This window comes from Halichoeres trimaculatus, unplaced genomic scaffold (genome assembly GCF_033239565.1).
Source record: "Halichoeres trimaculatus isolate MK-OKI-2021-1 unplaced genomic scaffold, fHalTri1.1 fHalTri1_scaffold_10, whole genome shotgun sequence".
In the NCBI taxonomy this organism is placed as follows: Eukaryota; Metazoa; Chordata; class Actinopteri; order Labriformes; family Labridae; genus Halichoeres; species Halichoeres trimaculatus.
The window spans coordinates 27,332,474-27,356,032 of record NW_027437187.1 but is presented as its reverse complement, the minus strand read 5'-3'; the positions used below and the strand labels follow the sequence as shown (position 1 = coordinate 27,356,032).

At 43.3% G+C, this 23,559-nt stretch overlaps 1 protein-coding gene across 4 annotated transcripts in view; it reads left to right on the top strand.

The window, feature by feature from the left end:
- The first annotated feature begins 456 nt into the window (after nt 1–456).
- The window catches only part of reln (reelin), a 101,559-nt gene continuing 78,456 nt past the window's right edge, over nt 457–23,559 (top strand). For 3 of the 4 annotated variants that reach the window (XM_074676846.1, XM_074676847.1, XM_074676845.1), the window contains exons 1-2: nt 457–1,041; nt 23,101–23,208. In XM_074676846.1, coding sequence (XP_074532947.1) covers nt 789–1,041; nt 23,101–23,208 — 361 coding nt within the window. In that variant the 5' untranslated portion in view covers nt 457–788. The remainder of the gene's footprint in view (nt 1,042–23,100; nt 23,209–23,559) is intronic. The other variant, XM_074676848.1, reaches the window with a different exon arrangement.

Below are 23,559 nucleotides of genomic sequence, written 5' to 3'. Positions count from 1 at the left end.
AGAGAGCGGAAGAGGGAGGGAGGAAGGAGGTGTGATAGTGGGTGGGAGAGGAGGAGACAGTCTGTTGGATGGGCAGAAAGACAAAGAAAAGAGAGAAGAGTGAAAGGGATATGTCATCGGGCTGGTTAGGGATGAAAAAACTAACAGATGCATAGAAATGAGACGGCCAAGGTCTCTGGAGAGGGATACTGGGGTGCAACATGGAGTAAGACAGTGGTGTAGTGAGGGGTGAAGGGAAGAAGAGGGGAGAAGGGGGGAGGAAGAGATTAAGGAAAAAGGCAGAGTGATAGACTGGCAGAGAAGAGGGAGGAGAGAAAAGCTGGATGAGAGAGAGGAGGGAGGCCGTCTCGTAGAGCGCACACAGCACGCGTGGAGCTGGTGTTAGAGCGAAAGAGAGACAGGGAGGGAGGGAGGGAGGGTGGGAGGAGAGAGGGAAACAGAAGGAGGGGGTGAAGTATTTAAACGCTGGAGCAGGACAGCACTGGCGAAGCTCTGAACTCCCCGAGAGTGAAGGTAGGACAGGGAGGAGAAGAAGAAGAGCAGAGCTCCACAGTTTTCCTTACGACCAAACCCACACACTCACTCACACACACACACACGTAAATCCTGCACACACAAACACACACAGGAACCCACTCTTGCGCACTCACTTTTGGACTTTCGACTCATCCCCGGACCCAAAAAGCTGTCCTCTGGAACTCTACCTGTGCCTTCTTTGCTCCCACTCATCACCCTCCTCACTTCGTCACCCACCTACTCTCCCTCAGTCCCTCGGCGCGTGAGGGCAGATGGCCATGCCGCGGGCCTCTCTCGGGGGTGCCTTAGGATGTGCCCTGCTGGCCCTAGTCTTGGGGAGCAGCAGCATGGATTTTGGGGCACCCCCTGCGAGCTTCTACCCACGTTTCAACCCCTTCTTCTTCCTGTGCACCCATCACGGAGAGCTGGAGGGAGCTGGGGTGGCAGAAGGTGGAGGAGAGGTGCTTCTTACCCTGCAAATTGCGGGCAACCCCACCGCCTACACCCCTGGACAGGAGTACCAAGGTGAGAACATCCCCTTACTATAATTGCTCCTGCATGTTCAGGCAGGTTTTGGTTGTTCTGAGTGAGGCGGATCTGGCTGTGAGAATGGATGTTGCTCACACTGCACAGTAGTTCGTCTTTTTGGAAAAAATTTGCTCTGAATTCTTGGCGGTCTTTTGATGAATTAATATGCACATGTTATTTCATCTAAAACATTTTAAGTCACAGATTTCACATCAAAAACAGAACATAGTAAAGATTTCCCCACACACGTGTGTCGGGTGGAAACATTTCCTCGCAGGTGTTTTGCCTTACACACAAGGCACAGCTGTGGTGTGCGCGGAAAGGAGTGTGCAGTTTGTGCGGGGTGGTTGTTGATGGAAACCAGCATTTATGTAACTGTTATAAGTAGTGATGCTGAGTGGGACTCCTGTTCAGAGCTGTGAGCAGCTTTGGTGTTTTGCAGCGCTGTGATCCTGATGCTCTGTGTGTAGGTGGCTTCTCCACAGGACTAACAGCGAGATCCCTGCAACTGAATGAGAGAGAAAACTGTGGATGCGAACAGACAAACCGTACCAAAACATGTTCTGACTGTTAGGAATCAACATTTAGAAAACTGTAAAGCAGCTATTCCCACACTGATGTTTCCTGGCACCCAGTCTTGGAAAAAGGATCCCCTATGACCTCCCAAACTCGGTCATCATCACTCAGTCACTCACTCCCTCCACTCACTTAACACTGGGGACAGTGACCTGCACAGGCCACCAGTCACAGCGGAGGTCACATTCCCATGCAGTTATACACTTCAATAAGCGTTGGTTGTATACATTTCACACGCAAAACTGATTTTATCTAACTCCCTAAATATACTCAGTTTGTGTGCATTGCCCTTCTCTTTTCCTAACCCTGTCCTTCTAATATTACACCTCGTTTGATTCAGCCAACAGTGGATTTATTACACTGTTCTTGCACTGTCAACAACTGCATTTTATTATCAGGGGAAATAAACCTCTTGATTTCAATGAGGACATGTGCAGACTTTGTGTAACTGTATACAGAGAGGAATCAGAAAAGGCTGGGCGAACGGAGCGGCTGTGTTATCATCTGTCTAAAATAACAGCCCTGATCAACCCTTCAGTCAAGCACCTTTTAACTGGGGCCGGCTTGTGGGGAGAGATTTGAATAACTAGCTGGTGGATGGGAGGGAAAGAGCGCATGGAGAGGTTTAGATAATTAGCATCAGAAATGTGGTGAACTGGGAGGAGGGAGAGATTTAAATAGGGCCACGGCTGGGATCGGATGGAATAGGGGGAGATTTAAATGACGATGAGAGGATTGAGCAGATAAGATACCAGCAGCGGGGCTTGTACAGAAAAAAAATGACAGGGTTCCAAGCTGCTCACTTTTTTTCCCCCCTGTCCCATGTTTTGGCACATGATGACAGCTCATTGTTACATTTTTGGGGTTTTGACTGAGTTTGGATGGGAAAAGGAAGAAGAGATGGCAAGAGAGCAAGTGCAACGTGGCCGACTGTGTGCTTAGTTGTGCAATCATGAGCAATCCTGTCTCTATTTTCCACCTCCCAGACCATCTTTGCAAACCTTGATGGTTACATCCACCCTTACAAGTTGTTGCCACAGTCTGCCAGTCTTATTGTGGCAGAAATTGGATGGTTTGAGGGCTACACATAAAAGTGTTGGGCTGAAGGTGGACGTGTCTGCTGAGAGCAGACTGAGGGAAAGAAAAGAGGGGGACAGTAAATCGCATCCTTTGGTGATGTGAAAGCCAGGGCAAAGGAAGTGTTTGAATGAGCTTTTGGAGCTTCACATGCTTCTTTTTAGTCGGCTCTAAAATGATTTTTCATTTCGTTTTATTTTGTCTCTGGGCTTTTTTTTCTGGATCACATTTGGTTTAATCTTCTAAAAGCTGTGAGTGCTCAAACCACAGACAGAGCTGCATGTGGAAATAGTGGGTGGAAAGAAATAGAGATGCTGTCCGTGTGGTTGTTGAAGAGCTGTAGAAAAGGAAACCTGAAGATAGAGCACAAGGGGGAGAAGTTGTATCTGGAGGGAGGGAAAGCAAGAAAAATAAAAGAGACAGATGACCCCTTTTAAAAGGGACAGAAGGTGAGTGTCTCAAAGAAGCACCTCTGCATCCAGCGCTGAGGAAAAGAAGAGTCTGTGAGGCCGATTTCCTGTACAGTAATTGAGTTTCTGACCTTCTGCTTCTCTGTTGCTTTTGAGTGATAAGACCGTGTGTGGGCAGCGCACTGTGTGTGTACGTAGTAGATGAGATAACTGTATTTAGCTATCAAAATGAAATGACCAAGTGAGGTTGGGTTACTGCGTGTGTGTGTGTGAAATGTTTGAGAGGCGGGTTGTACTGGCACGGTCACTCTGGACCACGGGAAACAGAAAAGCTGTCAAGACACTCTGAACTTCTGGGAAAACGGAGCAATTTGCAGAGATTTCTGTGCTCGCATTCACACCTTCTTCTCCCAGACAAGCGGAGAGCAAGAGTCACCGTCGTACACACTCACAAACTGCCCACATACGGCCCCGTCTTTCAGAGGAGAGAAAGCAAAAGAAGAAAGGTCACGCTGGGATTTGAGCCTGTCCTCTAAATAATCGAATGACCCTTTTGAGCCACTTTTACAGGAACACTCAGGAAGCGGTTCTTTATTCCTGCCATGTCAAAGCAATTCTTTGAAACTTTGTCTCTGACCTCTTTCAACACTGCTGTGGGAACACGAGATGTTCTCTGTACAGCAACCACATGTTTATAGGAGGCAACATCAGAATACAAAACCCAGAGCCCTGTTTCTAAACACAGTCAGAGTGTGCTTGCTTTCTCACTCCTGCTGGTTCTTATCCCTCTGCTCCAGAAATATTACAAATTTATTTTAATGGGTGATAAACAGCTTTTAAAAAGAAGGGACAGTGACACAGCAGCAAGGCAAAACTCCTCTAAACAGACTGTCGTCGTAACAGAAAAAACATGGCTCGGATTTAAATCTGGAGACGCGGGGACATCATTCAGCTGTGTTGTGCAGCGTGATTAGAAAGCACAATGGAAAAGATTGGTGAGGGAATTCAGTGGTTACGTGGTGTCCTCTGGAAATCAGTGGAGAATAGCAAGAAAAATGGAGGTGCATGAGCAGAAATGGGGCCAGGGAGATTGATTGAATGCCTTTGTGTGTTGAGAATTTTGTGCCATATTTCTGTTGATTTCAGCCTAGTTTTCATAATGATGCACGTGCAGTTATTTTATCCCTCCAGAGGTTCAAGCACACATTCTGTTTACAGTGTTTTCAAGTTTAAGTGAGTGCTTGTGTTCCTCGTAAGCGTTTTTGCATAAGGTGCAGTGTTCTGGTGTCTCTGTGAGTAGGGTTATGGGTGTCATTGAAGAGAACTGAATGAGCCACTCACAAAAGCCCCTGCTGAGGCGTGTATTCCCAGGTAGGCAGCCGAGCTCTCCCTCTTACTATTTTCATTGTTTCCATTCACTATTGAAATACAAACAGTGTTCAATGGGATTCAGCAGCGTGTCTCTACATCGGTGCCACAATAGAAAACCAGGAGGAGGAACAGTGGTGAGAGGGGAAAGTGGTGAGAGGCTAAAATACGAGAGCTACATGGAGAACCAGCTGACAGTACACGCTAAAATGGCCATTCCTAATCTGTCAATGGACTTCACAGACGCCCTGCTACATGGATCTTTTCATGTGCAAATGATTGAAGAGGCCAGAGAAACAATCAACATTTCAAGGAGATTTGGACTTTGCCACTAAATGACATCCTTAATGGGAACTTGGAGATAAATTCATCGCCACAAAATGCCATCAGCTCCTCTGTGATAACCTATCAGATTTGAATTACTCGGCATCTCTCCTGCCAACCACTAGAACCAACTCAATGTGTCATGCGATGGGAAAAGAGGCCATTATCTATCTGCGAAGTTGATTACTTGCCTTGGTTGGGAGATTCTTTTTTTTCCCTGTGTGTGCAAGTGACTTATATCTGTAGAACAACAAGTCAGTCTTGTTGAAGTGAAGGTCAAACACACACACAGAAGGCTCCAAAAAGCAGATATTATCTTCTTGGGTCGGATCAGTAAACTCCCATTTTCACCTCCGCCAAGGAGGTTATGTTTTTGGGAGGGTTCGTCTGTTTGCTTGTGAACAACATAACTAAAAAGTAACAAACGGATCTTGATGAAATTTTCAGGAAATGTACAAAATGGGGTGAGGAAGAAGTGATCAAATTTTGAAGGTGATCCGGATCACCGTTTGGATCCAGGATATTTTTAAATCACGATCATTCCTGACAAATGCTTAAGTACGATCCAGATCCTGGCAATGTTCTGAACACTAAGATCTGGAATATGAGATATGTACTGGGTCATCATAATTTTCAACACTGTCAGGGTCCAAATTATCGTTCAAACCTGCAACTAACACCAAATTGTAGCAGACAGTCTGCTGAAAGGGAGTATAACATTAAAGTAGGACTAAAGTGTTGCGTGACAATCATAATGTGCTTGGTGGTGGTCTGCGCTCTCAGAGTGCTTTTCTAGTAACATCTTCTCAGCGACTGTCTCACAGTTGTCTTTGTCTTGAGATTGAATACCAAAAAAAGCGAGTGTGACTTCTGCAGCCCTTCAGATGTCATCATCACCTCTGCAAAGACCATTCAGGTCCCCTCACTAACCTTTGACCACTTCTTGTCGGTGCTTCTTTTCCTGGAGCTGAGTGATTAGATTTGGCCGGTGTTGCAACTCCACCAGTCCATCCGTCTAGTGCTCCTTTCATCTGTGCAGACTTAACTGTAGCTTTTAATGTATCTACTTAAAAACACAAGAAATCTCTAAAGTGTTTTTTTTTGTTACGGTGCAGAAAGCATTGGTCAGTGAACCGTCAAAAGTCTGGCCTAGTTTTAATGCAGACATACAGTTTAAGGGATCAGGGCGCTGAAAAAAAAATGGAACAGGAGTGAGGAAAGAGGAGGACTAATGGTCTAATATGGCTCTCTAGTGAGGATGGGAAAAACAACATGCAGATAGCACTTTCAAGTGGTCCAACCCGGTGCATTCATTAGCTTCCTGGCTCTCCAGCCTTCTGCCTCCCGCTGCTTTGGCTGAATAGGTCACTTCACTGAGTCGAGAGAAGTGTGTCAAGTGTATAAGTGTTTGCATGGGCGCTGGGTGTGTTTGGGTGTTCTGCTGGTGTGGACATTGAATGATGAACCATTCAAAGAGCATTGTCTTCTCAGAGATATGCCATTTTCCTTTATATGAAGGAGCAGATGGGCGAGAAATGAGAATGGATATTCATTGGGAATCTTCCCTTTGTCACACATCCGCGCTTGGCCATGCACACAGCACTCAGCTCTTGGTGGGTGATCCATCATGACATGGAGACAGGTCAGATGTTCCGCTGGCTAAACACAAATGTCCCCATCAACGCCTTGTTACAATTCTTTGTGTGGATGTTACAACAGGCTCTGACATGATAACATGAACAGGAGGTTAGTAGTTTCCTCCTGTCAGGTGCTAAATGGCTGTGTCAAGTTCTCGTCACTGGAGCATGCTCTGGATGTTGTAACAAACCCTTCAAATTTTGACAATGACATGATGCAACATCAAACTTTCAGTGACAGACACATTTTCTCTGTCTTTCTCCTTGTGTTTTCGCTTAAAGGAGCAGAGAGCTGCAGCAGCTTTGGAGAATTTGAACGGAGGTAGTTGAGATGGCCCCAGATGTCAACTATATTCGGCATTTCTGAAAATTGATTTTCTGCATCAGAGCATGGAGAATCGCCTCGGATAACAGTGGCATTGTTAGCCTTTGCCAGGCCGGAGCAGGAATGATGCCAGCGTGGTGCCAGGTGTGGTAGAGAATGCTAAAAATGAAAGCAGGAGTGGATTCCTGCCAGGCTGAGGTGTGCGCCTGTGCCAGTCTTATCTGGGTAAGCTGCAAGGGGCTCTTACATTTTTTATTTTCAATTTCCTCAATGCATTCATTTCCCAGCCAAAACAAGAAAGCACTTAACAAGCAAATGTGAGTTGTTTTTTCAGTAACTTTCATGAGTGGGCAGATGAGTGGGCGTAAGTATTTTCAGGATGTTGGAGTGTGTGCTTGCCTTTTGGGGGTTTGCCTGATTTGGAGTGCCTCTCTGTTGATAATACAAGCAGAGATTTGCAGATGCTAGGCTCACAATGTCCTAGTGTGTATTAGCTTGTTGTTTTTCCCTTCTGTCCCTTTCTGGTTGGTTTTTGACTGCAGAAAAAACAACAAAGACTCCTCTCCTATCTCTGCTTAGACAACTTGTAACCAGCAGAATATGGCGTCATCATTTTTTCCACTCCTGGAGCACAAAGCATTTGGTTGTGTTTTATCATGTTGGTGAGTTTACATTCCAGTCATGGCAGGATTAGGTGTGACGTGGCTTACTGTATCATAGCCATTGTAAATATACCAGTCTCCACAGTAAACCATAGAGACAAACAGAACACCGGCTCACAGAGCCCACACAAAATACTCACAAACCCCGAGGGTGTAAGGATGGATCTTAACCGCACGCTATTTACTGCCGAAGTTTTCCAATAGCAAACACAAGCGACCCACCCTTCTGCAGCCCATTTAAATTATTTTTTATTGGCAAGTTACTGTTTCCCCCTCTCCTCTGCCTCTTTGATGTTCACTCTCAACTTACAGACAGGTTGTAAACACAATTACCAAGGTTTTTTTTCATCCTGAAAGCCCATAACAAGGTCTGCATATGACATTAAATGCCCCATTTGTCTATGCAAACTCATGCTAATGTCCTCATCCCAATCTACCTCTCAAACAATGGGCCAGTGTTCATTCTCCTTAAGGAGTACCAAGTGGCCCTAAGCCGGATTTTGAGAAGTGATGGATCCTATTTAAACCTCTCTTCCCTCCTCCCCGTCCCTCTTGCTGGACGTGTTGTTCTCATGGGGTGGTTTCCCAGCCGCTGTTGATTAGCGTGTCAGCTTTGCCGATGGCCTCTTCCTTTTAGAGAATGGAGCTCCTGTTGGAGGACTGTGTACCTCCTCCTCCTCTCCTCTCCTCCTCTTGATCTGGATCCTCCTCCTGGCTGCTTCATTGAGAGAGCTGTAATCCCTGCTTGGGGGGCAGTGTGTCGTCTGTGCTGATAGCATTCAGAGGGCCTTGTAGCGCTCCAATGGACCCACTACAGAGGAGGCGACGTGGTGCAACTGGCTGGGTGCTGGGCACATGGCGCGTGGCGCTGCCGGATTAGTCCCAACTCTACCCCCCCACTTTTAGCGCCAGCCTCCTTCAAACACCCAGGTCCACTCTACCCCACAGAGACTCTGCAGGCTGGCAGAGGCAGATTACACATCTGTGTACATGCACAAGCTCACGCATACTCCTTTAGATTGTGACAGTGTGGGTGAAAGGGTTTGTGTTTACAGGGTCCCTTAAGAAACTTCATTGCCCTAATGCTCTGTTGTAATGTCTCACATCCAAACACCAGCAGCTACCATGGCTCTGCGTCATCAGTGAGTTCTGACTCAGATTGAAAACATCCATAGAGGGTTGAAAGACATGTAACTGATTGATGTGACCCATGGCTTTCATAAAAAAACAGATATTGTGCAAAATATACTATGAATATGATTTTAGCAAACTGCTACACTGTAAAAATAAAATTTGAAAAAGTTTTTAAACCAACTGACCCAAAAATAGAAGGAAAACATTGATGTCTATGGCATAGTAACTTGCTTAATAAAACAAAAGCCATATTATCAAGTAAAGAAATTAAATGTTTGAGATATACTTTGGGATGATATTTCATAACAAATAACTTATTTTATCACTATACTTGCATAGCTTCTAGGACGATTAATTATTTTATACTTGTCATGCTTTTCTGGTTACACCATTGACAATTTAACCAGACTGATAATTTCATTGTTTAAAAATGGTAGAAATGTCATATAAAGTAGTATGACTAGGTATGGGTACTTTTCACATTTGAAACGAAATGGTACCAATGCCTGGTACTTGGCAATCGGTATTGATACTCAACGGTACCAATCTTTGGTACTTTTTTATGTTTATGTGGTACAAAACATTTTTTTTAAGAATAAAATGTACGATTTTTTCAATTTAACATTTTTATTCTTCAATATATAACCTTGTAATGCTGTGTTCATGTCCAGCGTGGAAAATCGCCTACTCTTCCACTCCCTCAGGTACCTTAACGCAAAAGGATGCGTTTAGGTACCTAAACATGGTACCTTTTGATTTTTCGTGAATCAGTTCCCGGTACTTTTGACAGAATTCGGTCGGTACCTATAAAAGTACCTAATTCGGCACCCATCTCTAAGTATGTCATCAAAAGATTGCAAACTACAAATTTAAACAAATATCTAGCATGTTTTTTTTGAATAATTCAAAGCATAATTTTGATACCAACCCTTATTTGTCACTGTCCCAGAGACTCTCAGTTTATATGTTTATCAGACATTTCAAGTTTAAGATTTGCACTTGCACAGTCATTTTTTGTATATTGAAGAATCCAGAAAACTGTCTTCAAATATCCCCTCCGGGACAGCAGAGGCTTCTGGAAACTGGGTATCAATGGAATTATTATATACGTGTATATCACACCTCTGTGGATCGGGTTATAGGAATTTCTTGTCTGTATGAGAGGCTGTGGTTGAAGACTGAAGCACTGGATTGTGCATTTTTGATCGCATGGTGCAAATCCTTGTTGAGTCTTTGCCTTTAAAGTATGTGGGTTGCTTTGTCAGAAGTTATTGTTTCGCATAATGGATGTGGTTTTGAAAGACAGAGACATGCAGAAAGCAAAAAGATGTGAGATCCCAGACTGGAACAAACACAAAATGAGTCAGACTGCTGCAGACGTACTCTGAGGTTCCAAAGAAACACTCCAACTAGTTATATCCCTGTGAAATCAAGGGGGAGCTTGCGGCCTGTTTCAGGCTACTGCTTACTCCAGGCTGGGGATGGAGCCAGGCCAAACAAATGTCTAAACAAATTGACCTTAACAAAGTTTGCGTTTTTTAGAGATCAAACTTAAAATAGCTTCAAACATGCTCAAGACAACCTAGAAAACCTTGCTGCAGACGGCTTTGTCTAAACTTGATTTCATCAGTGAGTCAACACATTTGTCAGTGTGCTGACCTAGCTCTGTTTTGACAGCAGAGTATACAGAGAGAAAGAGAGTCATTCAGGGATCCTCACTAAGTGGAAACAAAGGTCTGAGGGAAAGGTTAAGACAGAAACGATGTGGGGGTAATAGGCTACATAGATGTTAGGAGCATGACAGCATTAATTACAGCAATGAGTGCATTTTACCAAGCTGAGCTACAATGATTAAGACTGGATGTCGAGGGAAACGCTCCCCATTGATCCACTGCCAGTAGAGACCATCTAGTCTTTCATTACTGCAACCAGCTTGTTAATTAGAAATCAATCTTTACCCTGTGCTCTATGAAAGCAAGCCCCCCCTCCCTCCCCCACATGGCTATGCCACTCCTCTTCCTCCCAAACATTCATACCCAAAAACTATGAAGGCATGTCAGAATTTGACAAATGTCTGCGCTTTTTACTTAGTTGGCCACAATTTGTAATATTCACGCCAAAAGAAAAGCAGGGAGCGGAGAGCAAAGCAGTTAGGCAAAATACCCTGCCTTCCTTTCCAGCTCCCAGGACGTCTCTGAGTTCTTAAGAGAACATGCCAAACTTCAGGATTGCTTTAAGACATGAATTCAGATTTAGTTTGGAGACAGATATCATGTGTTTCTCATACATGCTTCTGTGTGGAGTTGTATGTTGGTTTGATAAATAAGAGACTCAGAGATTTTCTATAAATAATTAATTAGACCAAATGACTTTGTGCATGGGGTTGGTTATCGATTAAGGAGGAGATGAAATTGACATCGGTCAAGTTGAATTAAATTTATAATTAATATGTTCTGCTAATTTATTGTGGTATGTTTGGTAAATGTGTCCTGTTGTAACCATAGACTGTATATAGAGTGGACAGCGTGGCTCCGCCATTTATCATTGTACGGTTTTGAAGCCAAAATTCCCCCATCACAGGTGTAGCCATTGTAGCAGTTGTGCAGTCAGAGTCTGCACAGTAAAGACTGTGAGGGATTCTGGGAGAATCTGAGTGGAGCTGGGTGACAAAAATAATATTTTTTTTCTTTCGAGAGTCTAATCACTTCTTGACTCTACCTCGTTTTTAACCTCGTATAACTAATGAAAATGAAAGCCACCAGGGGGAGCAGTTTTTGTGGAGACCTCACTTCAAGCCGAGCAGGCGGATGTCCATTTTTTTAATACAGTCTATGGTTGTAACCTGCAGTTTCTCATAGACTGACAGGCTGTGATTGTAAAGTAAATCTCTTTGAAAAGCGACACAGAGTCCATTATTCATAATAAAGTCATTATATCTCTGATAGTGAAAATCTGATTGGCTCTACTGTTGGTGTGGCACTGACTTAAAGGTTGTGCTGTTTATGTGCCTGAATGAATGTGTGTGTACATACAGTAGTCAGTGCTGGTGGACTGAGCAGCTGTACAGTTTTGCAAAGGGTGATGCGTCCAGATGTTACTTGGTTGTGGAGGCATTCAGAACTGGGCACAGATGTTACTGTGTCACAGGCACAGGAAGATGGGCTCATTTACAGACTCATTTTGCCAAACTGGTGTTTCAGCTTGAAAAAGATTGAAAGACTGTACTACAAATACTCATTTTCTTCCTTTTAGTGACAATTAAGTCAAATGAAACCAAGTGAAACGTCATTGTTGTTGCTATTCTTACAGTTTATAGTTTACAGTTTCATTTAGCAGATGCTTTGTCCAAAGCGACGTACAACACAAGCAAGAATTTATATGGAAGGAAAACCTAGTTAGTGCGACAACAGTGCTACAAGTTATTCGGCTGCAGGTGCTGCCATTAGGTGCAAATTTTTTTTTATTTTTATTTTTTTATTTTTTGTCAAATGTGACCCCAGGAAGGCATGTAGAGCTCAAAGTGAGTAATGAAATGGGATATATGAAAATCCATACATGGCTCAGGATGACAAAATCATTGCACACTGATTATCACAGTAAGTTTGTAGTACTAAAAGACATTCATGTAATGATACACAACTATACCTGTAATTAAGTGGCTTTGCAGCAATGAGAATAACTTGACCAAGTAGTTTTTAGTTTTTTTTTTTCTTTTGGCATCAGCAAAACTTCTGCCATATGAGCTGCAGTGTACATCTCATGCATCACGCTAGTTTATAGCGTGCAGGGAAGTATTTTCCATTCATTATCATTGGATTTGGCTAGCTGTCACAGGGGACTCTCTTGTTTGTGAAGTCCAACTGTTTTGTTGTAGTATCTGTGGCTCAGTGACAGAATTAGTTGCCCTCTAACTGGAGAGAAATCTCCAGTTCTTACCTTGGGAAGGACACTTCACCTGAAAGCCACTCCAGTTTATGTTATTATTGTTGTGTGAATGGGATGGGTTAAAACTTATGGGCGCTTTGCATAGCAGCCACTGCCATCAGTCAATGAATGTGGTGTGAATGGTGAATGTGACATAACATAAAAGCATTTTGAGTGGCCAGAAGACAGAGGAAAAAGTGCTTTATAAAAACAGTCCATTTAGCGCTTAGACGTGAGTACATTCTCTACCTTTACCCCCAGAAAAGGGCTTGAACAGCCTTTTTGTTGTTTTTGTTGTTGTTTTCAAATGGCAATGTGACTTCTTTTCGATGTTGTATGTTACTATCAAACCATTGTTCTTTGGTCATATAGCTTCTGTTCATATCACTCAATTTAATGTTGTTCCCACCAATGACTGTCATGATGTGACGACAGGATAAGTCAAACTGCAAGGGAAACATGTTATCTCAATCAAAATATCAACCTTTTGTGTCCCCATATCAACGAGTCACATCACATAAACCATGACGAGGATATGCTGCTATATTGATTCATAGAACCTGTGCCCTGTAAGAAAAGATGACTTGTCTTGAGTTCACCAATAGGGAGTACCAGCTTTTTGCTATTGATGAGGCTCAAGCAGTTGAAAAGTCCAGGTTGATACTCTGATAAAAACTGCAGTTTGAAGTGTCAGAGGAGAGGAGAGCAGGTTCACCTGGTGCTAACTTCCTCTCTTATTCTCTTTCATCCCGTATGCCTTAGTAAGCTTGGAATAGGCTGTGTTGTTGAAAATATGGGGATGGGAATTCAGCGAAAGCATCACATTAAAAGAAAGTTAGCACTATAGAAGACTACTCTACCCCTGTTGGAATCAAACTTAAGACAGTGCTTTACTTCTTTTTAGTAAAACATGGGTGGGTGGCTTCAAGATGTTAGTGTGTCTAGAGTTTGACCATTTGACTCTGTATGTGAGGTGTGTTGTAGGTCATGAGGATTAGATATCCCTAAGTGATAGAGGAAGTTCTTACACTAGCTGGGGTGATTCTTCACTATTTTCATGATAAATGTGATGCACTACATGGGACCTATAAATACTTTTTGTTAATTCTTATGTAGTAAGCATTACGGATGGGTACCTTTTACACTTGAAATGATATGGCACCGATGCCTGGTTCCTGGCAATCGGTATCAGTACTTAATGTTACCAATTTTTGGTACTTTTTTGTGTTTATGTGGTAAAAATTAAAATCTTGACTTTTTCAGTTTAACATATTTATTGTTATTTAACTATTTATTCTTCAATAAATAACCTTGCAATGCTGTGTTCATGTTTAGCATGGAAAATCGCCTACTCTTCCAGTCTCTCACAGTCTCAAGGATGCATTTAGGTATGTAAACATGGTACCTTTCAATTTCATGTGAATTGGTACCTGGTACTTTTGACTGAATTGAGTTGGTACCTATAAAAGTGCCTAATTTGGTACCCATCCCAAGTAAGCATTTACCTAATATAAATGATGGGCTGACTTATGCTGGATATGGAGAAACTGATTATCGCATGGATTTACATTATCGCATGGATTTACCTACTAATGGAAGGACAAAGAAAAATCTGTCCTCAGGTTAACTAACATTTGCTCTGGATGGCCACAAAGTCTTTTCAAGAAAGTGAAAAACAAAAAAGAAAGAAAAAACAGGGTTTCCTTTTGGATGCACTTGTCTCTGTCCCTCAGTGTCCATTCAAAGCCCTCCTCTGCCTTGCCAGAAGTCTCAAAGCCTTGCTTTGACAGATGCCTTGGGGTCATGGCTTGCTCAGTTGAAGCAGTTTTGGGTGGCCTGCTGGGGGTTCTAGGAGGTGGGATGAAGAGGACAGACCAGCTGCGATGAGGGGATGAGGGTCACTTGGGCTAAGCAGCCTGATGTCCCTCTGAGGGTTACAGTAGACAGTGAGTTTATATAGACTGTGGTTGACAGCTTGGCCCTCATTACCTTCTTCCTGTTTCCTATTAAGGTTGTTCCCAGTGGAGCAGGTGAAACGGAAAGGGACTTATGCAACAGTGTTGGTCAATATCCAATGTCTGCAATTTGTCTTTGTGTACTTTCACAGCTGGCTCGCTGGTTGCTCTCTGAGTGTTTCTTTAGGGGTCTGTAAAAACAGGTTAGCATGTTATGAGGATGAGAGGTCTCTGCAGATGCATGGATGACTTGAACTCACCACATGTTTTTATATCATATATGTTGAGTGTTACTGTGTGTGTTTGGATAAGGAGTTGTGGTTTGGATCTCACCCTAGCTTTTGAGTCTGACTGGACTTTCTGTGTTTTCCTACATTCCATGGATTTTTGCCGAAAGCAGACTTTGCTGTCAGCAGTAACAACTATCCTCGCTAAGCTGTGTTTGTTTACATCAAGGTTGTTTACAACTGGCTTCAAAATGTGAATCCTAGTGCCCATTACAGCTTTGATAAGTAAGTAGGAGATGCTTTGCTCATCAGGGCTGGATGACTGAAGCCTTTTCTCTGTCAGAACAACACATGGTGTTGATCATAAGGACAGCTCACTCTTCAGTTCACTCTCCAGTTCTGGCAGTGGGAGAGGGACAGAGGGAAAGGATCATGGTGTCTCTGAACCTTGTTACAAAATAACCCAATTCAGCAACTATTAATAATGCTTTTATACTGAAGAGTAAAGCCTGAAGTTTAGGGAAGGTAAAAACTCTGCTCCTGTTCTTTATCCTTCCTCCTCTTATTCTGTCCAGATTTCATCAGGACTAATGAAGAGGAGGTCTACACAAAAGAGCAGTCTGTTATCAAACCCAATTAGCTTCTCACAGCAGAGATTGTTACTAAGATGGGATCTGTGAGCTGTTTGAGGCTCCCCTACAATGAATCAATGAATAATGCTTAAAGCCCAGAGAGGTGATTTGCTATCAAAGCCAATGTCAGGTCAGGAGAATGGCCTTTGAGTTGTCACAGTGTGATGCACTTCTTCTGAACATGCTACGCTGAGATAGAAACTATGAAGAAATGATGTGTCATAACATATTTGGCCTTGTTGATTAAAGCATTTGACTTCTAAAGGAGGTGCAATATCCGTCTGAAGTCAGGTGTCAGGTTTTTGATGCGTGATTAAGACGGAAAAGACTGCTGAGCAACTATAAGCTTGAAGTACTTCCCAGAAATTAAAGAAAAGAGTGCTCAGGTTGTGCTTGACGGTCAGACCTTCAAGTATGAGCAGATGATGAGCTTTGAGTTCACTTTCCATCACAACATTTGCATAACCATACGGTGTTTGGGTAGAGATTTGCTCCGGCTTTCTTAAAAAGCTGTACACCTGTGCCTTCTTTGCTAAAGCCTGTGACCTACCAGCTCATATGGGAACAGAGACGCATACATTGCATGGTACGAGAGCGGCACAATGAAGTGTGATTCTGAGGCAGATTATGTGTGAGGAACAGGATGTTGGTGACAGAACTGCCTCTTCGCTCCTGTTTTTCTCCACGGCTGTTGCAGGGGTGAAGCCAAGTCAGGCAGGCAGGAAGGCTTCAGCTCCCCTCCTTCTGTAAACAGACAGGGACCTCCTCGGTGCAAGTTGGACAGGGAACAAGACGAAGCTGCACTTCATAATTCTCTGGCAGAGATCATGAAAGGATCTGTAAACTTGTCCCAGGAGATTCATCACTTTCATCCAGCTTTTTGCAAAAGAAAGCCCTTGGAGATGTTTTAGATAAACAGACCTGTAGAGGCTCAGTGGCTGATAGGTCGTCTCTGATCTAGTGTTTCACAGCAGCAGATGGCAGTGCTGGCAGGCCAGGATGGTGCCAGAAGGTTACGCAATGGAATGATGCCTCTAAGACCTGACTCGAGCGCCACATGACACATATATGTGCAGAAACACACTTCCCACACAATCTTCTAGAGCTGTAGGGAGACATTTATGCCCAAAAGATGCAGTTTGTGTGAATAATAGTGCTTTTCATCACTTAGTTTTCCCTTCCTTTAAGTGGAAAGTGTGGCCTTTCTTTCATTGTGCCACGCTCAGGCAGCTGACAGTTTAAACCATTTCGGGAAGCTTAGGGCGAAGTGGCACCCCGACACTAGCAAGGTGACGGAAACAGATGGAACAGGAGCTTCCCTATGGTCTGGTCTTCATTTCCTGGTCCTCTCTAGGGCACGTGCGTGTCTGCCAGTGGGATATGGGTCAGATGGTCGGCTATCTTTATCCAGATTGATGCCAGGAAAACCTCCATCCCTTTGGAACAGAAAAGGGCGTCCTCCTGGTTCACTGGGGAAAAAAACAGGATTTCATTGATAACAATCTAAACTGTAGTGTCTCGTGTTTTGCGTCAAGAACTTCAGAACGTTGCTGTATTTACCGTTTTGGCACAGTGTTTCTCTCCATGCTTGAAAGTGGGTTACAAAAACTGTCAGTACCTCATGGCGTTGTTGTGACCTTCAAACATTGGGCACTTTCTCAATATTTTCCGAGACTTGTTGAATAAAGTGAAGGCTATGGGTGTGGTGAAAGCTGGTGGATGTGTTTGTACACAAAGAGCAGAAAGAAGCCGTTCAGGCCATGCCAGCCACACCAGCACTTCAATGTAAATGGTTTGGGCTGCAACATAAATCAGGTGAGCTCATACCACCTAGCTTTGCCAGTGCTGAACACGTTGTGCTGCAAGGAGACACTGCCTTTGCTTTCAGGATGCCATTGGGCCCAATTTTATAAGCCGCTAATAACTCAGCTGATCCAGCATACAGTGAGCAGCATTTTGGTCTGCTTCTCACTCTTTATAGACCTGCTTTTTGTTCGAGGAATCAATCATGGCTACTCCCTCACTGGTTGTACTATAAATAAAGAAACAGCAGATTCTTTTTCCTGCTTCAGGTGCATTCATTTCTGAGGCAACCACACTGCTCTTTGGGACTGGAGTAAACTGTACTTATCAAATTTTCAACATCCATTCTGTGTCTACCCTCTGTTCGTTTCAGTTTAGTCAGGTCTTTAGGCTTTGTGTTGATGCTCTGGCAACATTCAAGGAAAGGAAATTTGCTCAGTAGCTGATGTGATTCAGTTAAAATTGATTGAAATGTGGTCATGTTTTGAAATCCCGGCTGAAATGTTAAGAACAAATAAAATGAGCATCAGTGAGAAAGTGAAAAAAATCAACCCACTCCAAGCATTTGTGATGTAATTACTGCTGAATGAATAGGCGGGGTTAATTTCCCATCACTGATTAAGCTTCAGTGTCTGCTCAAGCTTTGAGGGCTTGCAAAGCTTGATTTTTTTTTTTTGTAAAGGTGTGTGTGATTGCTTGGTGCGGTTTGGTGTGAAAGTACTTTATGTCTTAACATTACTCCTGGTGGATACAGAGAGGTGAAAAAAGCCCCAGGCCCATCAATAGTTGAGTAGGAGCACAGTTGTGTGTGTCTGTAATGAGGCATACCACATCGCATCATCAATATTACATGTTGGCTAAGGGCCAAGGGATGTGCTCTGTGTGTGTTCAAGTCCAAAGTATGGGCGCGTGCATGTGGGTGTGAGTGCTGTGCATACAGTGTAATGAGTCTTTTGCAGGATTCGGTTCAGTGCACCTTGAACTGCACACGCAGATTATCCAGGAACATGTAGGGGTCCTGGTTTGGATGGGAAGTGAGAGGGAGGGATCATGAGCAGAGGGTGCCTGGAGGTCAGAAGCCAAGGTGCGCCTGACTGCTGGAGCTCTGGCTGCTCGACATAACGTGAACAGCTGCATCCGCCACATGTTACTCTGTAACCACCCAAACCATATTCCATACCGATCATCTCACCTATAAAGACTGAGGCGGTGAACAGAGTGCGTCTTAACATAACACAGGTAAACTGTGCTGAGTATTTGCATCACACTGGAAATACGACACAAAAATTCACCCATGAGCATTCACTATTCACACACAGTAATCCTGACCATGTTTCTGACGAGAGTGTTGCAAGTTCAACCTATTACCCGCCTCATGGCTTCTCATTCCCCTCGGCTAAGTGAACAGTACTCAGAAATGAAGTATGGACAAGAATTTTAACAGCTATCATCAAAGGCCCTCAGCCTCCTCCTTTAGATCTGTGTGTGTGTGTGTTTGTGTGTGTGTGTGTGTGTGTGAAGTTCCCCCACAGGTGATTGGATCTGATCTTATCTCATCTCATCTGATTGGCCTATTCGTTTGCTGCGTTCCACAGGCGAGTTAGAGAGGGAGAGGTGTAAGAGGCCTGTCTAAATAATTTAGATCGTGCATTTGTATTGATCAGGTAGCGCTGCTCTCCCTGGGCCACTCCTCTGCTACCTAACCCCTCCACCCCTCACTCAACCTCACCCCCACCCTCACTCTCGTTCTTGTTTTTCGATTGTAACCTTGTGCCCCCCAGCTTTGCTTCCCTTTCACTCCTTCTCCCTCAACATCCACATCAAACAGTGCGTGCACTCTGCTGCGAGGGAGCAGAAAATTCATGAGATGGGAGTAGATGGGGAAAGTGCAGGAGAGTGCTTTTTTTACCGTGGTTCCTCAAATGGAGGTGAAGCTGAGGGAGAGATACTAGAAGAAAGGTGTAAGGAGTGGATAAAGAGAGAAAAAGTGTCTTCGTGTGTCTATGTCCATCACCCATGAAGAGTAATGGAGTGTGTGCAGCCTTGTCAGTGGTAATGCAGAAACGAGTGTATTGTGTGTGTTTACACAGTCTGTCGAAGCTCAGTCCAACCTCGTGCATTAAACCCTGTCCATTACTCCATTAAATACTGCCTCATGGCAAGGCCTTGGATCAATACAACATCATGTAAACACATCTCACCTGTCTCACCTCCCAGCAGTGGCATTACTGAATAGGTAATGTATTCTAGGCAGCAAAAAAAGCAAAAAGAGAAACCTGTGTATGCTGAATGTGGACATTATAATTGCTTGTTTGAATGAGAAGACCTTTTCCCCGCATTCTGCTGGTATTACAGTGTTAGAGGTGCACTGAGCAACATGGGCTGAATATGATAATGCTCCGGTTGCCAAGCAAAATATCAGTCTATCTCACAATACGGCTTCTTGTACATGCAGTACATGCTGATAGAATTTGGCAATGGTTAAAGCTGTCAAGAAAATGAAATTCAGGGATTTTCTTATTGCAGACACATCATTATCAAAGCCAAATACATGATATGGTAAGAAAAATATATTGGTTTTTGCCACAGTCAGTGGCTTTTTCTTAGCTGTCTGCTTTGAGAGCTTGAAGCTGCTTTTAGCACGTGCCACCTCACAATCTAACTTTTCAGTCCAGAAACTTATACCAATACCTGGGTTTTGGTATTGGCTAATACTGATTTGTTCTCATTATGAAGTTAACATGCTTTATTCCTTATATTGAGGATGACACTGAGAATTTTTATATATTATATTCAAACTCTATCATCTTTTATATGGAATTACAATGTAAATCATTAGGTTAAGTATCTCCAAACTTTAAACAACTATTGTTTTTTTTTCTTCATGCTGTTTTAGCTTTGTCAAGCAAAAATACACAGACCCACCAATGTTGATGAACACAGTTGAACATAGAAGTGAATTGAATGAATCCACCTTATGGATTGGACCTGTGTCACTGATATCTATTCTGGCTTTTGAGTTTGTTTCTGAACCAATCCCCCTACCTGGATAGTATCAGTGCTAATCTTTATTCACTTATAAGTATTCATATTTAGGAAAAAGAAAACAGCAGCCCAAGTTTATTTTGAGTCTTGCATTTAGCCTGTTATTCAACTGTTTTAGAGGACAGATCTTTATCAAAAGCCAAAACACCTTCTTTTCAGACACCCTGGCATAACTAATCTGCCCCAGTGCCAGGCAGGGGCATCTTCACAAAAACTACCATCAAAGAGTTTCAAGGGGTTTTGCTCTGAAGGTGTTAACATTTTAGTGAAAAAAAAATGAAGATAAGGTCCTAGGTAGGCTATGTCTGGTTAAACCTTTGCATAATCACTTGTCACCACCAACTTTATGCACTTTTGGTTGATTTCAGCAACTGACTGACAAAAACACAAAAATCTTTGTACATCTCCTTCTAAGGCAGGTGCATCAGACAGAGATAGTTCAGTGCAAATTAATAGAAAAAAAAGGTCCGGCACACTAGCCAACTTCCAGAAAGAAGAACTTGCTCCGAATGCTCAGGTCATAGACCTTTTTTAAGCAATTTATAAAAGTAGCTTTTTATGTTTTCTTCACATTTCCCTACATGCTTTTGAACTTTGCTAGATTTTAGTTAGTTATTTGTTAAAGTAGATGTTTTTTTCTAGTATTTTGCAAGTATCATCTTTATTATTAACCTTGGTTAAGAATGATATTTACAGTTATATACCATAATGCCTCAGAGAGCATGTTAAAAACAGCCTCAGAGCTACAGCTGGGTTTGTGGCTAAAAACCACAAAAGAGAAAAGAGGAGGAAATATCTGGATATAATAAAGTGAGTCGCTGCATGAATTATTGAAGCTTTTATATGGAGGAAGGACACGGAGGGGAGAGATGTGCTGAACTGTGCTCCATTCTGGAGACAGGGTGTAGCACATCCAGTATACACAGACAGATGCAGAACACACACAGTCTCACACACATGCACACACTCACACACTCACACACATATGCTGGGCGCCTTGTGTGTGGACTTGTTAATGGAGCCACTCCAGACAAACAGGGAAAGAGACTGGGCCACACAGGAGTCAACCCAGATTATTGAAACACTCCAAAATAAAAAAAGAAAGAAAGAAAGAAAAAGAAAAACCCCAAAAAGAACGCCCTGAGACCAAACTGACATGTTACTATTCTTACTAAAAACACACCAGTGCCTCGGGTGTTGCCTCTTTTTCTGATTCCCCTTTCCCCTGAATGCCTGGGGATTTCTGGGTCAGGAAACAAGAGCGCCTCCATCTTTCTCCACCGCAAAGATTTCATTCCTCATTGTGTAGAAGTGTGTTTTTTGGGGAGTTCCTTTGAGCTGAAGACTGTTCCCTTGAGCTCTGATCTGTCTGGCTGGAAGCAGTCCAGTGGCTGAGCTCTTTTCCTGCAGTGATGTAGCTGGCTCTGTGGTCCCGTCAATCAGGGCCTTTGTTTACAGGGCAGATCAATACTTAACTAGCGGCAGGATACACTAAGCTGCAGATCTGTACAAGCAGATAACAGACCTCTGGCAGGGTCTCTGCTCTGATGCTGTTTGTGGTGACATGTGATCACTGGAGGATGAGTGAGACTATTAGGGTTACAGCGAATTAGCTCATTGGTCTCTTCTAATATGGCTTTCACTTGAAACAGGCTTTGATCAAAGCAGTTTGGTTTGCTCAGGATGGGGAGGTGGTGTTAACTACTGTTGTTTGTATTTCTTAAACACTTACTGGAACCTCTATGTAGCAGGCCAGTGTTTATGCTTATAAGTGTACTGGGGTTTAGAATAGAATAGAATCGAATAGAATAAAATACTTTATTTATCCCTGAGGGGAAATTCAGGAGTCACAGCAGCAATCAAGAAAACCAAAGTAAGAAAGTGAAAAGTGCAAAAAGGTCCATGAGAAAATAGATGATGACAGCTTGGCCATTATTCCCCAGTCAGCCAGCCTCCACCTCCACAGGGTCCAGGACTGAGCTTCTTCTTCGTCTGTTCAGTCTCTGTCTCCTGTATTCTGTCCACTCACAGCAGGTGAAGTTCTTCCAATGTGGCGTTGGTGTCTGGTGTTAGCTCAGTTAGCCATGTCTGTGAATAGCATGATGCTACTCTGCCCTCTGGTATTCCCTCTGTTGCTGGGTTAGCATGGTGACCTCGTCCATCTTATTGAAAATAGATCTTATGTTCCCAATAATGATGGATGGAAGGACAGGTCCATGTCATCACTTCTTATCTCACACCTGAGAACCAGCACATCGTCCTCACCTCCTTCTCCTCACCTCGTGGGAAAACATCAGGCCTTGCACCAGTTAGCATTGACATGCTACAGGTTGCTAACAGCTAATTTCACATGTAAACATGCTGCCATGGTTACATGTAGGATCTCCAGACAAACACAGGAGCAAAAATAGTAAAAATATCACTGAAGACATAACCAGTTTGGTGTCCATGACCAACAAATGAGCCATACAAAGTAATGACCCACTCCAAATACAAAAATGACGAAAAAGAGACGAAAAAATTACAAGAAACAGACAAGGAAGAGAGAGCTGCTGCAACAGGCAGCCACAACCAACAGGGCGGCACCTAGCAACCAGTTTTTTGTGCTTTAACACCTGCTTACACATCTTTGCACTGTCCTCTCCTGCAGGGTGCTGGGTCTCATTACCCTCCTAGATAATGGTCACTTTACATGTCTCTTGTTAACACCTGAGCCATGTGCTCATTAGCAGTTTAATGCTATGAAGCTGAAGTGTTCATACACTCTCTGACCTTCCTGTCCACGCATATGTACATCACACTGACTAATAATCCGGGCAGTTTGCTTACAAAGTGTGAACGTAACTTGTACTTGTGATCTCTGACACATTACTGAAGCTTTTTCTGATGTGCTCGCTTGCAGTGATTAATTTTAAAGGGAACATTTTTGTTTAACATCTTTTTTCCTGTCTCTTCAGTAACCATCTCGACCAGTGTATCCTTTGATGGCCTGCTGGTAACCGGCCTCTACACCTCCACACCAGTCCAGTCAGCTCCCATCCCCGCTCCAGCTGCCTTCGGCTTTGGTAAGTCTTCCCCAGATACCTCTGTAGGCTGTTTAAAGTGGCGTCCTCACCCATACCCCTCACGCCAATAAAAGCCCCACAATAAACGCTCAACTTAGCCTCACCTTTCTGTGAAAACAAACTCTCAGTTACTCTAATAACTGAGCGTTGAAGCTGCGGAGTAACGCTGTGAGCATGACCCAGCTCAGTCATCCACATCCGTTCCCAGAATGAGCCTAAGATCACTTCACCGCTCCTGGTGTGACAAGACGTGATGGATGAGGAGTGGGAGTGATGTGACCACGGTTTCGGTCAGTTCGTTTCAGTGATGCCTGAGGAAAATAATAAAGAGAGAAAACTGAATATTTGATG